Source organism: Salvia hispanica, chromosome 3, assembly GCF_023119035.1.
Source record: "Salvia hispanica cultivar TCC Black 2014 chromosome 3, UniMelb_Shisp_WGS_1.0, whole genome shotgun sequence".
Taxonomy (NCBI): domain Eukaryota; kingdom Viridiplantae; phylum Streptophyta; class Magnoliopsida; order Lamiales; family Lamiaceae; genus Salvia; species Salvia hispanica.
Genome location: NC_062967.1, coordinates 7,435,849 through 7,452,587, shown reverse-complemented (window position 1 = coordinate 7,452,587; position 16,739 = coordinate 7,435,849). Strand labels below are relative to the sequence as shown.

Here is a 16,739-nt window from a genome sequence, read left to right as displayed (position 1 = left end):
ATTTCTCCTTCCATACAATATTTTAGCACCTTCTTCAGCTCTCCTCCAATACCAAGAATGAGCTCGCCAACCAAGAATGAGCTCAATGTATCTCTTCTCTCCTTATTCCTTTCTCTCCATATATTGATACAGCTTTCAACCCATTTTTTATTGTTATGGCTCTGGATAGGAGGAGATCCGTCCCAGGAGAGAGAGTGAATGCAAAATTACAAAATAAAAATGGAACTGTGAAAGAGAGTGTGATGTCAGCAAAATGAAGAATGAATTAACAAATTTGCCCTTCACCCTTTTGGGGGTTTAAAGGTCCAAAAACTGTATAAAAAAATGCAAAAAACCTTCAAACGTGCATAACTACAAGTCTGGATACCGCTGGTGATATTTTTTTTGTTTAGGTACCGCAAAGGTGAGACGTTACAAGTCTAGGGCCTAATTAGGCAGTTCACTCTAAATATTAAACACTATCATATTTGATTAATACAATTAATTTGTTATTTAATACTCTCTCCGTCCCGGATAAGATGACACATTGCTTAGCTGGCACGGGGTTTTAGGAGTTATTGGTTAAAGTGTTTAATTAGAGAGAGAGAAGGTGGGTGTAAGTATTAAAGTAGAGAGATAAAGAAAGATGAATATTTTAATAGGAGTGAGAAAAAGTGGTTGAGTGTATTAATTGGATAGAGAAAGTTACCAAAAAAGGAAATGTGTCATCTTAGTTGGGACAAACTAAAAAGGAAAACGTGTCATCTTGAGCGGGACGGAGGGAGTAGTAATATTAATAATTAAAAAAATTATTGATATTTAAAAATAGAAATTTAAAATTTAATTTTATAAAATTAAATTTAATATTGAAATAAAGAAACAAAGTGAAGGATGTCAAAAGTGAGAAGAATGATAATTTTGAAATAATATCAAATTTAGTACATCACTAAAATAATATCAGATTTAAAATGTAAAAGGACTAAATTGTCCAAACCCCCAAAAGGGTATTTTCGTCACGAAATAGTGAAAAAAGGACCATTTTCGAAATAAACGCTTAGTCCAAGATTGTCTGGGCATATTTTTAAAGTCGAGGATTCATTGGCGAGATAAACACATAGTCCAGAGACTATTTTTATAGTTCACTCTAATTTATTATCAAAATTGAATTCTCGAAGACGCAAAATAAGTAAGAAAAAAAAAAGCTCAACACCAATAATTTTTTCATACAAATTATTCTTTTAAAATTAATGCATATAAAAATTTTCGTGCCTGGAAGATCGTAACAGTTCTACATTTAAAAATTAACACTGACATTTTAAATACTCAATATACTCATCAATTAAACACTCTATATTTGGAAAGTGAAAAATACACTCGATTTGGAAATTTACACATAAGCAGAAATGAGTAGATACTAGAATCCCCCTGGCCCTTACCTACCTCCTGCTCCCCAAAATGTTCCTTGTACTTGCAACCATAATCATCGCATTAATCCGGTCAGCTAGCACCCAATCGCTGGCCGGATGCTATGAATCCATCGTCAGCTTCGGCGATTCGCTTGCCGATACCGGCAACTATCCAATGCTCTTCGGAGCCGACACCCATACGCCGAGCTATGTTCTGCCGCCTTACGGCCGGACTTTCTTCCACCGCCCCACCGGACGATGCTCCGACGGCCGTCTCGTCATTGACTTCATCGGTATGCTATTATATACAAGTAATTTTGTTGTTTTTTTAAAGTAGTTGAATAGATCTCAACATTCCGGCCGGCCAGCTCAAAGCTTGGGGCTGCCGTTGGTGCAGCCGTACATTACTGGAAGAGATCGGAGCTTCAGCAAAGGAGTCAATTTTGCGGTTATCGGAGCTACAGCTCTTGATTTTGACTTTTTGGGGAGTATTGGATTCCCTAATACTTTTACCAATGTGTCTCTTGGAACTCAAATTGATTGGCTCAAAGAATTTTTAGCCACAATTCCAGGTATAAAATATCTCTTCCCCAATCCTAATCACTATCTAATTAGAAGATTTTAGTATGTCTTGAATCCGTATAATTTGCCGCTAGCCGAACGGCCCGTCGTCTGCGTGCCTATTTATATAGAAGTAGGGCATACAACTCTGTAATCTGAAAATCTGTTCTCCGCGCCCGTGGACATAGCCAATGCAACGTTGGTGAACCACGTAAATTCTGTGTCTCTTTAAGTTTCTGTTTATCTCGATTACACAATTGCTCTATTCTGTCACAACAGAAAAATTTCACTTGGTTTTCTGATTTATCATTGACGTAAGATGGGAGAAAGTTTCTGCAAAAGTCTCTGGTTCTGATGGGAGAGATCGGCGGAAACGATTACAACCATCCGATTATGCAAGGGTCGAGTTTGGAGGAGATGCAACCGCTCGTTCAACTAGTGATTCACTACATCGGCTCCACCATTGAAGTACTAATATCCCAAACTCCACATTAGTATTATATTGCCAGCTTTATATAGTCCTAAATTCCTTAATATATTGCTTGCAAATTAACTTATTTTCCGATGCAATCAAATGCAGGAACTGATTAAGCTTGGTGCCGAGACGTTGATGGTCCCTGGGAATCTACCAATAGGCTGCTTTCCATTTTGTTTAGCAGCATATAAGGATAGTAGCAGTGCCCAAGACTACGACCCCAAAACAGGATGCCTCAATTGGCCTAACGACTTCACCATCTACCACAACCAGCTCCTCCAGAAGGAACTAAGCCGCATTCGAGAGCTTTATCCTCACGCAGTCCTGATCTACGCGGATTATTACAATGCTGCAATGCGTTTCTATCTCTCACCAGCCGAATACGGTGCATTTCGGAAACCGTTTATCTAATGTTTATTTATCTACGGTAATTAGATGGGCTTTGATTAGTTGAGTTGTGAGTGCAGGATTTTCAAAGGATATTATTCTGAGCGCTTGCTGTGGAGGGGGAGGGCCGTACAACTACAACGGAACGGGGAAGTGCGGCATTCCTCCGGCGAGATCATGTGATGATCCGGCTTCATATGCTAGTTGGGACGGCATACACTTGACGGAAGCAGCTTACCGACTCATAGCGCAAGGTTTGCTTCAAGGACCTTACGCCATTCCTCATATCACCACTGCTTGTCCTGCCTTCAACAGGGATGATGATCAACTTTATCACTATTAATCATCAACATTCAAAATGTGGTGCTTATTTGTATGTGATTTGAATTTGCCTCTTCTATTTATTGAGGCAATATTATGTAGAAAAATAACGTAGAGTCCACATGTTTAATTCTTGCTAATTAATGGGAATAAAAGATGGATATTGAATTCATGTTTTGGCCCTTACTTAATTTACCAAATTTTCGGCTCAAAATTTTAAGTGACGAGAGCTTGAACTAACGTAATGGCACTAGTAAGTGGTATAAAAGTTGAATATTAATTTCATATAATTACCCAAATTTAGACTAAATTTCGAAGTGATGAGATCATGAGAGCACGAAATGGCATATTTTAATTGGCCAAAACAGTCTGCTATTTGAAATTCATTTATATTTCTCACTAAATTGAGAATGAAATAAGAGAGAACATGTCTTTAATGATTTCCTATAATGCCCCCAAAATAACATTTTTCACTTTTAATTTTTATGACATAGATAGATGATTGGTTAGACTCTTGGAATATTAATTACTAACCGTGCCAAGCATTGGCACTAAGTGCAAATAATAAAGTCAATTCGTAAAGTTTGACTAATCAATATGTTTCTATTGTACATTTAAGTCAAGTCCGACATTCAATTTAAATATAAAATAAAATAACTTTTTTGAGAAGACATAAACAATTAGTACACTACTATTACATTTGTAGCACTAATCTGATAAGAGTTTATATTGATTATTTGATTATGTGTATTGTGTCACTAATTTGAATATATTTTAGGTCTCGCGCGAACAAAGTATACAAATTTATACTAATGAAATATAAATTTCAATGATCTAAAATCCATACTTATGCTATTGTATGTATTTCACAAACTATTTTTGTTGCGATGACGTCTCAAAATAAGTTAAAGAATGTCGTCTGCATCTCTGCATCTATAAATGGACAACGGATTTAACCAAAAAAAAAACATTGTTGCATAAATATGATATACCTAAAAAATAAGATGTGCGAACCAATATACATGGCTCCACCTATCCATGAAAAAAAGAATTCCAACTCAAGAAATACTAAGGTGGCAATCCTATTTGTATATTGGTTCGCACATATGTCCTTACAACAATAAATGTTAACAAGTGGAAATATATATAGCACACTTCCAACCAGATATATATACAATAAAAACTCTCTAAATATAATAATATATTATTAATTTACATAGAAAATTTCACCAGGAATGTATAACAAATACATAAGTATATTCAAGCACATAATAAATCTATATACAAAAGTGTTTCATTTTACTATATATTTATATATTCAATTTTTTTCATAATCATTATCAAAGTCATCTTGCATATAAATAAATAGAGAATAATATCACGTCATCTATATACAAAAAAGTTCTAGACAAATATAAAGTGTAATTACTTATAACTTTAACTTTTGTTTTCATTGAATATTATAAATTAAATTGAAAATATAAGTAATCATACTATAAATTAAATTAACTATACAAATAATGCTAGTGTAAATTAAATTAACTATATATATAATTCTACTATATAATTAATTTAACTTATATGCTATATCTTAGTGTTAGTCATATGGTTAGTAAAAATTTATACATTATACAATCATTCATATTGTAATTGAATTTTATAATATTCAATGTTAACAAAATTAAAATTATAATACATTTATATGTATTTATATTGGTTGTATATAAAGAGAAAAAAGGTAATGAAGTGGGTAGTGTGATTATTTGTCTACATCTAAGTAAAAGAAAATTTTGATACTCCCTCCGTCCCTGAAATTTTGACACACTTCACTTTTTACCATTTTTGGTAGTGAACCTCATATTCCACTAATTCATTCATACTTTTGTTATAAAACTAATACTTTCCGTCCCGACTAAGATGACATATTCCTTAGCCGACACGAGATTTTAGGAGTTATTGGTCAAAATGTTTAATTAGAGAGAGAAAAGGTGGGTGTAAGTATTATAGTAGAGAGATAAAGAAAGAGAGATATTTTAATAGGAGTGAGAAAAAGCGGTTGACTGTATTAATTGAAGAGAGAAAGTTTCCAAAAAAGGAAATGTGTCATCTTAGTTGGACAAACTAAAAAGGAAAACGTGTTATCTTAAGCGGGACGGAGGGAGTATATAAATTAATAATATGTTGTTATATTTAGAGAGTTTCCATTGTATATATATCTAGTTGGAAGTGTGTTACATATATTTTCATTTATTAAATATTTATTGGAAAGACATACCAAATAGGATTGTTACCATGGTATTCTATGAGTAGGGAATTTTTTCTCCTTTTCTCCTTATCCATGCATACTTACACGAATTTTATACTCTCTCCATCGCATAAAAATATAAACATTTGAAATAGTATGAGAATTAATGCGCAATTAATAAAGTAAGAGAAAGGAAAAGAAGGATAATAAAAGTAGTGTCGGTGGATAGTGGGACCCACAATATTTAATGTCAGCAGAAAATGTCAACAAGTGTCAACATTGGCAACCGATTGATGTTGTGTTGACATTTTTTGTTGACGTTATTTATCCTTTGTTGATATCAAATCTTAAAATCTAATAGTCTAGATCATAATTTGGAGTTTGAAAAATAGATGTACTCCAATTTGCAGATTATCACTATCCCTATCTCATAAAATCTATCCTATCTAAAGTGTCAGTTGGGTAAAAAGTCTTTGATGCCCTTTTTCAAAGGAAAATGGAAAGATGGAGTATACAGATGGAGCGTCTTTTATTTTATTACTTTATTTTGAGTTTCCAAAATATTTTCAGACAAAATAATTAATTAATTAATTTTTGAAGACAAAAATAATTAGACAAATAATGGTCCAATAAAATGCTAGCTTCTTGAAGAAATTTTGAAACACTTTTAAATAGGGTAATACCACTAATTGAATCAGCATTTATGTAGACAATTTATGACAGAACACTGAATATTGTGAAACCCTTTTACTGGATTTAAAAAGATGCAGTTTGGATCTTTCATTTTAGAGTGAACTATAAAAATGGTCCCTGGACTATGGGTTTATCTCGTCCATAGTCCTTGGACTTTAAAAATATCGCCAGTAGTCCCTGGATTTAGGGTTTATCTCAAAATTGGTCCTTTTGGCTTTTTTTGGTACGAAAATACCCTTTGATATTATTTTGGGGGGTTTGGGCAATTTGGTCTTTTTACACTTTTAACATTTTAAATCTGATATTATTTTAGTTATGTACTAACTTTGATATTATTTCAAAATTATCATTCTTCTTCCATTTTGTTATCCTTCACTGAATTTGTTTTTTTTTATTTCAATATTAAATTTAATTTTATAAAATTAAATTTAACATTTAGATTTTTAAATATCAATAAATTTTTTTAATGAAAACTATTAATTCATGGACACTACAAATATTGATTAAAACTATTAATTTTTGTTATTTAATATAATATTCAATTGAATTGAAGAAGTACAGAAAAATAATATTAATCATGATGGAAAAATAAGAGTTATTCTATTTAGCCTCCGTTCGGTTGTTATAATTGCTTGTGATTAAATATTATGAAGTTGACTAAAAATTTGATCCTACTTAAAATTTTATATAGGAGTATTTTTGTTGAAATTTTCTAGTAAATTTTGATTGTTTTCAAATTAATAAACGAAAATTATATTAGTCTTACATTAGATGCATATTTATTTCAGAATAAATTGTGTTATATAATCTATTTATGATTAAAGCTACTCCCTCCGTCCCACGTTACTTGAGTCACTTCTTTTTTGCACTCGTTTTGAAAAAATAATAATAAATAATTAAAGTGAAGAGAAAATAAAGTAAAAAAAAAGAATAATATAGTTAAGACTCTTCTCTACATTATTCTCTCTCTTACTTTTTTTCTCTCCATTTTAACTATTTATTATTATTTTTCCAAAACGAGTGCAAAAAAGAAATGACTCAAGTAACGTGTGACAGAGGGAGTATTAAATAATAATATTGATTAAAACTAAGGCGTTGTCATACCTTATTGATTACATAGTACTATACACTATCAAATATTGATTATAATTATTAATTTTTGCTATTTAATAATTTTTATAATTAAAAAAATTTATTGATATTTAAAAATTAATATTTAAAATTTTATAAAATTAAATCTAATATTGAAATAAAGAAACAAAGTGAAGGATGACAAAAGGGAAAAAGGATGATAAATTTGAAATAATATCAAAGTTAGTACATAACTAAAATAATATCAGATTTAAAATGTTAAAAGTGTAAAAAGACCAAATTGCCCAAACCTCCCAAAATAATATCAAAGGATATTTTCGTACAAAAAAAAAGTCAAAAGGACCAATTTCGAGATAAACCCTTAGTCCAGGGACTACTGGCGATATTTTTAAAGTCCAGGAACTATAGACAAGATAAACCCATAGTCTAGGAACCATTTTTGTAGTTCACTCTTCATTCTATGCTCATAGTAAAAAAGTTTATTCTTTACATATTAAGAGTCCCATCATTAATTTTAGATAATTCTCTTATTTTTTTTCTATCACTTACTTTCTCTTTTTATCTTGCATAATTTCTTCATCTATCATATCTATTTTATTTTTTCATTTAACACAATTTCTTAAAAGTCTCTTTAATGATAATTTTCTTATTTTTATCAGTGTTGGAGTATGTCATTGAAGTGTGATTGCTATGCTTGTATTAGATATTTTAAAGTGTTTTTTTAATTAATATACTTTTTAAAATTTATATTTACTTAATTAAAATATTTTTTTATTTATCTAATATATTGTTATTGTAAGTACATTTTTTATTCAAATTATCTGATTTCTACTCTTTGATCTTTATTCACACATATTTTCTTTATTTGCATATCTTATTCTAATTAATTCATACTCTTTGATCATTAGTCACACGTATTTTTGTCATTAATTTTATTGTTTTTACTCCACTTAGATCATAAATTAAAATTGTACTCTCACCGCCCACGTTAATTGAGGCGTTTCTTTTCGGCACGAGAGTTAAGAAAGTTGTGTTAAATGAGTTAAATAAAGTAGATGAAAGAATAAAGTAAGAAATAGAAGAGAGAGTAAAGTAAAAGAAAGAATAAAATATGTTTGATTAGATGTTTTGTTTTTAACCAAAAAGAGAAACGACTCAAGTAACTTGGGACAACCCAAAATGGAATACGAGTATACGACTCAAGTAACTTGGGATGGGGGGAGTATAAATGTTTGAGTGAACTACAAAAATAGTCCCTGGACTAAGCGCTTATCTCGAAAATGGTCATTTTTCACTGTTTCGTGACGAAAATACCCTTTTGGGGGGTTTGGGCAATTTGATCTTTTTACATTTTAAATCTGATATTATTTCAATTATGTACTAAATCTGATATTATTTCAAAATTATCATTCTTCTTCCCTTTTGGCATCCTTCACTTTGTTTCTTTATTTCAATATTAGATTTAATTTTATAAAATTAAATTTTAAAATTAAATTTTTAAATATCAATAAATTTTTTTAATTATTAAAATTACTATTGAATAAAAAATTAATAGTTTTAATCAATATTTGATAGTGTCTAATATTTAACCAATATGGTATGACGACACCTTAGTTTTAATTAATATTTAATAGTTTTAATCATAAATAGATCATATAACACGATTTAGTCAACTTCATAATATTTTTAGTCAAATTCTCCTATACATTAGATGCATATTTATTTCGGAATAAATCGTGTTATATGATCTATTTATGATTAAAATTATTAAATATTGATTAAATCTAAGGTGTCGTCGTACCTTATTGATTAAATATTAGACACTATCAAATATTGATTAAAACTATTAATTTGTTATTTAATAGTAATTTTCATAATTAAAAAAATTATTGATATTTAAAAATTAAAATTTAAAATTTAATTTTATAAAATTAAATCTAATATTGAAATAAGGTGAAGGATGACAAAAGGGAAAGAGAATGATAATTTTGAAATAATATCGATTTAGTACATAACTGAAATAATATCAGATTTAAAATGTAAAAAGACCAAATTGCCCAAACCCTCCAAAACCCCTAAAAGGGTATTTCCGTCACGAAACAGTGAAAAATGACCATTTTCGAGATAAACGCTTAATCTAGGGTTGTCTGGGGATATTTTTAAAGTCCAGGGTTCATTGGCGAGATAAACACATAGTCCAGGGACTATTTTTGTAGTTCACTCTAAATGTTTCATTCACTAGAGAGTAGTAAATTCTTCATTTAGAGTGATACAAGATAAGATCGGATGGGATCACCTACTACTTATCCTACATCCCTACTCCACCCCTCACAAACATAAAACATGATGATGGACCCATTACTTATGTGTGTAAGGGGTTGAGTAGGGGATGGTGTGAGATAAGTAGTAGGTGATCCGCACTGAAGATAAGTACATTTCTATTTTTTTTTAAATCTACACATTGCTTTGAATTCTTATTTTCTATATATTTATTATATTTTGTATTTCATTATTTAAAACTTTTACGTCCCGTGCGTGCATAACACGAGTGTTAATACTAGTAATAAGCAAAAGCAACAGAATAAAATTTATTAGCCCTGTTAAAATCTCATTCCCTATTCAAATATTGTTTAAATAATTTATATTAATCAGAAATTAATATACATGTACATTTAATACTCTATTCGCTGAAATTCTGAAACAGTAACAAACCAACTAAAGAGTGTGGCGGCATAAAGGGGCCGAGCCCAGCAGCAAGACAGCAGCCCATCAGTAAAGGAGATAAAGCCTAGCAACAGATGAATCAATTTTAAGGTTACAGAATTTCACCCCACATTAATCATTATATACGACCAAAATAAAATAGTAAGGCAAATGGCAATCTCAACAATCGATGATAGAAACTACTACTAATATAGTACCTCGGTCCCACGGTCCCATAATAAGGATCATATTTGACGTGGGTAAGAGATTTAAGAATATGTAAAAAATAGTGAGTTGAAAAAATTAATGGAATATGAGACCAATTTTTTTACATAAATTTTATAATAAAATGAGGGTGAAGTAGGTTAGTGGAATGTAAAAATAAAATATAATTCTTATTATTGAAATGACAAAATATGACTCTTGTTATAGAACGTATATATTTTATGTTACATATTTAACTTTATTAATTATGAGGTGTGTCAATTAGCAACAAATTAGTTATAACTAACTTTTGAAAAATATCTCAAAACTTTAAATGCATATAACTATCTTAACTTAAATTATTTTTTCGCACAACTTATATCAAATTAAAGATAATCTTATAAGAATTCTAACGAGATCCTAAATTTAATAAAATTTTCGTGAATACTCATAAATTTCGTAAAGCAGCTTATGTCAATATACCTTACATAATATGTCAATATAATGCCTGTACAATATTAACATGAAATTATGTTGACATTGTCAGGTCTTCACATTGATATATTTAATACATTATATTGATATTATATTTTTAAATCCTAAATTAATAGTTGTAATTATCTTTTTAAAATTAAAAAATAAAAAATAAAATTATACATTACAATATATAGGCTAGACCCCCAATCCCTCTACCGTACACATTTATAATAAACAAATGTTCTCTATGTCCCATATTAGAAACAACAGCCCATTACTAAACGAGATAAAGCCCAACAACAGATGAATCAATTTTAAGGTTTCAGAATTTCACACCTTATTAATCATTATGTATGACCAAAATAAAATAGTAAGGCAAATGGGAATCTCAGTAATCGGAGTACTGAACTACTAGTACCTGAGTACGGAATTTAAAAAACGTAAAAAATAGTGAGTTAAAAAAGTTAATGGAATATGAAGTCCATTTTCTTATATATATTTTATAATAAAATGAGAGTAAAGTCGGTTAATGGAATGAGAGATCTATTTACTATTTATGATAAAAGTAAAATATGATTTTTATTGTGGAAATAACAAAATATGACTCTTATTATGGGACATATATACAAATTTATGTTTTATCTTTTACTCTATTAATTATGCGTCTATTCATTTTGTGTCATAAATGATTTAGAAAGGGATACAATTCATTTCTAATAAAGTACAAAGTTCTTATTCTGTCTACCTGTAGTAGATGCGTTTCGTTTTGAGCACTCGTTTTAGAAAAATATGATAAATAATTAAAGTGGAGAGAGTAAAATAAAAGAGATAATTAGGAGTTGAGAAAAATACTTAATGCCGATATATCGCACTTACCGTACGAAAAAATACCGAAAATACTGGTTTTTCGGTATACCGCAATTTTTGATATGGTATGATACCGTACCAAAATCTATCGTACAATAATCTATCGGTACGGTAACGATGTCAATTTTTCTATACTGCGATATACCGTGGTATACCGAATATTCAGTATATACCGTAGATTCGACACATCACTATACCGAATCGTTGGTGCATACTAAAAAATCGGCATGTTAAAATATTATTATAAATATTATTATATACTATATATAACATAGAATTTGAAAAATCTCCGAAAATCCTAATTTTAAATATTTTGTGTACAAAATAGATTTTTGTGCATAACGATATTACAATATACCGTTCAGTACATCGTAAATGTGCGGTATACCACAATAACATTATGATAACAGTATAAAAAACTAATCATGCGGTATCTTATTTTGTCATACCGCAGTTTTCAATACGGTATATAGTATGGTGTTTTCGGTATGATATACCGTTCCGACCCACCCCTACTGTGATACCTTAACTTTTGAATCCTTTCAAATTTGTTTTGACAGAACGTCCAAATTTTTTTTTGCCTTCAATTCTTTTTGTTGTTTGATGTAATAGGCTGGAGTTTTAATTATTGAATTTGGGCTAGAGTCTTTTCATTCTTAAAAAGCCTAATTCTTTTATTTATAATACCCACTTAATTGTTTGAGCCCAAATTAGTTTTGAATCACGTCAGATTTTGTCTATTTTCTCAGACAAAATCTCAACAGCAGTTACATACATATCGCTCCATGATCCCACGTTTCTATATCACACTAGTGACGAGGTGGGATCAGCGGTGCCGGCGTTGGGTGCGAACAGCAGCAGCGCTGCGTTCTGACCGGGGAAAGTGCAGCCTTACCTTCGACCGAGAGAGGAAAAGAGAGACGGTGCGAGGCAGTGGAAGCGCTGCACCGCCGTGAAGAGGAGGGCAGCAGTGGCGCTGTGACAGAGAAGAGAGGCAGCAGCGGCGGTAGCGGCTATAACAGGCAAGAATCAAGGACGATGGCAAATTTCTCATCAGATTGTCGACTGATGAGTTTTAGAGAGAGAGAGAGAGATGGAGGTCTTTAGAGATGGCGTGAGCAAGAGAGAGAATCGGCGTTTAGGGGTTTCAATTTGGAGTTAGAAGAGAGATAGCAGCAGTGGTAAGAAATAGAAATTGAGAATTGAGAGAGAATGGTGATGTGTTGATCGAGCATTCCTTTCCTCTGGGAATGAGACTAATTTAATGGCTTGCTGGAGCATCTAATTTATTGTTAAGCACATGGAAATGGAGTGGGTGAGTTCTGATTTTTGAGCTCGTTTGATAAGAATATTTATTTTGTAAGTCTCAGGCAGTATGGATTTGAAATGAAGGGAAAGGGAATTATAGTCTAACAAGTAGTCTATATGAAGCGGATTTTGCCATGTACTTTTAATTTCCCGGTGGGCTGACCCGATTGACATCCCTAGTTGAGATAATATTCATTTTGAGTTTTGATTGTCGAAATAATACTCTGATTTATTTTAGCTATTTCTATTATATCGAGTTTTGTTGTTTTTCTGTTTCTATTTATATTCTTAGAAAATGCGGGCATGACACATAGAGATAATAGTGTAGATATGAGTGAGTAATCGAAAGTCTCTCCTACTGATGGAAGTAGTATTAATTAATAAATAATTTTGTTTTCAACGAGTTTAATTTTAATTCAGAACATTACTGCAATTTCGTATTGGCTAAAGCGACAAAGTATTAACAGGCCATTACGATTCCCATGTGACTGTATAAAATTTAAAAGAGTGGATCTATCAACATTTAAGAATGAAATTGATATATTGGACATGGTCATTTTATATTATATCAATAAAACTCTCATATTATATACAGTTTTAAGAGTGAACTAAAAAAAATATTCGTGGAAAATTGAGTTTTCAGGTTCTTAATTTTGTGGTCCTTGAAGGAAAAATTTGCCTGGACGTCCTGTTTGATGTAGTCTAATTTTAAGCACTAGAGTATTAAATAGTCTTGTCATTTTCACTTGTATGAGTTCAGCCATTTTAACATTTCTTACTTTCCTAACATTGACATCTCAGATCTGCAATTACCTACGTGTCTACATTTGACAGAGCTTATATTCAATCTCTTTTTTCTCCTCGTGAATACATTAGCATCTCAAATAAATAGATATGAATGATCAATTTAGTGATTTTCAATAAATCAACATCCAAAATAAATAGAATTAATCACAAGATAATAACAGCGTTGGCTTTCCTAAGAATCTTCGTACTATTATAAATACCAATTTCATAAATTGAAGAAAAGCCAAACGAACAGATTTTCTTCAGATGTATAATTGTTAGTTAATTTATTTTCATGTAAGTTCTTCATATTTGACGTTACATAAGGTGATTGGTAATTAATTACTCCATAACAAATAAATTTAATCATAACTTGTATATTAATCTAATTTAATGAACGAAAATTTATCTAATTTTCTAAAAAAAGAAGTTAGTAAAGAAAATGTATCGAGTTACACATGATAGAGACGTTTTGTACGGAGAGTGAAAGAGACGTTGCAACATTTTTATTAAGTTGAGTTGTCAAGCTATTGGTTGTCAAGCTCAATTATAGACGTGAGGGATTGGGTTTGAACCCCATTAGTATGTCCCAGTGCATGTTCTTTGGAATAGAGGAAGTTTAGCTAGTAAAATAAAACTAGTACTCCATCCGTTTCTATGTGCGGTCCAAAATATTTTACCTTCATTTTAATTTAGTAGTACAAAAAGTACTATTTCCTCCGTCCCGGAGTATTAGACTCACTTCTTTTGGGCACATGATTTAAGGAATTAATATTTAAATAGTTAAAGTGGAGAGAGTAAAGTATGAGAGAGAAAAAGTAGGGGAGAGAAGAGAGAAAAAAATAGGTGGAGAATAAAATAAGATAGATGTTTTTTGCTAAAAAAGGAAATGAGTCTAATATGTTGGGACATCCCAAAAAGGAAAGTTGGTCTAATACCTTGGGACGGAGGGAGTATTAAGTTTGCATATTTCATACAAAAAGTTACATTACTGTTTTAAATTAATACATTCCGTTAAATATTTTAAACACCGCTAGTTACTTTATAATTTGTCCAACTTATCATCATAATAAAAGAATAATTAGAGATTTAATACAATTAATCACTTTAAAAAATAGTATCAGTCAATATCAATACTTCAGCAATTGATCGTGGTTTAAAAAAAAATTCTATCTCTCAATATACTCTATTTTTTTTTATTATATTCTTTATAGTACACAGTATAAAATTAGGTCATATTTCATCTTTACAAAAAAGATTCAATATCTTTTTAGTTGTATTCTCCATTGTTACATGAGAAAGCTTCGATAATAAAATGCAATTCGCTAATTTGATGGTGAAGAGTGGTGATTTTTTTAATGTGTTTTTCATTTTTCATTAAAAAAAATTTGTACGAATTTGAAACATTATGAAACTTTTTGTATGTATGATGTAATTGGAAGTAATGGTGTTAGTAGGGACTTAACGGAATGTATTAATTTGAAATACTAATGTAACTTTTTGTATGAAATATGTAAACTTAATACTTTTTGTACTAAATTGAAATAAAGATAAAAACATTTTGTATGAAACATGTAATTACCCCTCTCTAAGTAAAAAGGAGAATAAGTAGAAAGGAAAAAGATAGAAAGACAAAGAGATAGTAAAGTACTTTTTGCCAAAATAAGAAATGATTCAGCTATAATTGGATAATCCAAAAAGAAATACTACTCGTGAGCTACAGAGGGACGAAGAAAATAATGGGATTCAAGCCCCATCCCTCCTCTTTGTAAATGGTGTACAACTTAAAAACTACTTGCGGATGTGTTTTTACGGTTGAAAGAAAAAAAAAAAAAGCAAAGTAAAGATATTTTTCCATTGATTAAGTTATTTTTATACAAAACAGTTTACTAAATATTTTAAAATAATCATTTCATACATATTTATTTATTATCACGTGCTACTAAATTGTAAACATAGTCTCGTGTGTTTAACACATGGGAATGGATCCTCTGCTATGGATAAAACTCCGCATAAGATGTTGTGGAGTGAAATAACTGAGTTTTAATCCAAATATGAGTTTCTCTCTTTTACTTCTTTGTAACCATGGAGATTTTATTCATTAATAAAGGTGCTACCAGTGTTTTAATCCCTTTATCCTGTTATTAAATTTCTTTCGGTTTTTTGTTTTCTTTTTTTCACGGATTAATAACTTATATAGTGTAACTAATTATTATTGTATTTGCTTACAACTTATTTAATACAGTATACAATTAAGCTCATAAATTATCTAATCTTGCAAAAATTTCTAATTAAATAGTTTCGATATAGTAGTATTTTAATTTGTTTCGTGTGTTTCATCCATAGCAGCTAGAGAATCCACTCCCCTAACAAAACAGCGTCGAAATTGTGTGAATTTATTAATTGTTGTTGAGATAGTGACCGTAGATATTTTATTGATCTCAAAACAATTTGCACTATTATTTTAATAATAAAATTAGTGTTGTAAGATTATTTTCCAGACCATAAAATTGATAACTCAATAACTCAATTTGTCAGGATCGTCGGCAAACATTAGTTTGATATTGTCCGCTTTGGGTCAAGCCTGCACGGATTTGTTTTTGGGTCACTCCCAAAAAATCTCAAACTAATTGGAGTTGGACAGAAATTATATACACCTTCCAACTTCCGTCAGACTCCCGATGTGGGATGGAGTTTGTACATAACAGACATAACAAACACCCCCTCAAACCAGATCACATCAGGACAGACGCAATCGACACAAACATGGGTCGCGGCCCGACCCATAGCCACCTAACCTGGCTCTGATACCACTTGTCAGGATTGTCGGTGTCGGCAAACATTAGTGTGATATTGTCCGCTTTGGATCAAGCCCGCACGGATTTGTTTTTGGGTCACTCCCAAAATGCCTCAAATCCCTCAAATATCCGATGTGGGATAGGGTTGTACTAACACAATTTGTATACATAATTTTTCGTATAATTATAAACAAATATTGTCTATAAAATGTTATGACAAATCACTTTAATACTAATTGATATTAACTCCACTGAATAGGATGGATGCCTGCCGATAAAGTCATAAGAGGATTTCAACATCGCTAATTATGGAAGGAGTCCCTTTGGTCCAAAAATTTGAGTATCAATTATTTTTCGAAACGTGTTAAAAAAACCAGTGTGAAGAAATTTTTTTCTTTCTATAAGAGAGTATCACATATACACCATCACTAGACTAA

The 16,739-nt window shown here is 30.7% G+C and overlaps 1 protein-coding gene across 1 annotated transcript; it reads left to right on the top strand.

Annotated features, from left to right (window-relative positions):
* The first annotated feature begins 1,340 nt into the window (after positions 1-1,340).
* LOC125212286 (GDSL esterase/lipase At1g28580-like) lies at positions 1,341-3,301 on the top strand. Its single transcript, XM_048112406.1, has 5 exons — positions 1,341-1,678; positions 1,754-1,957; positions 2,266-2,414; positions 2,527-2,806; positions 2,889-3,301. Exons 1-5 carry the CDS (start codon positions 1,435-1,437, stop codon positions 3,149-3,151), a joined length of 1,140 nt encoding a protein of 379 aa, XP_047968363.1. The 5' UTR covers positions 1,341-1,434; the 3' UTR covers positions 3,152-3,301.
* Positions 3,302-16,739: the final 13,438 nt, after the last annotated feature.

Bases quoted from the DNA above. Each gene is read 5' to 3' on its own strand.
- LOC125212286 (XM_048112406.1), top strand. From the start codon at position 1,435: ATGTTCCTTGTACTTGCAACCATAATCATCGCATTAATCCGGTCAGCT. The intron at 1,958-2,265 runs GTATAAAATATC...CATTGACGTAAG, and splicing joins ATTTTTAGCCACAATTCCAG to ATGGGAGAAAGTTTCTGCAA. The intron at 2,807-2,888 runs GTGCATTTCGGA...TTGTGAGTGCAG, and splicing joins TCTCTCACCAGCCGAATACG to GATTTTCAAAGGATATTATT.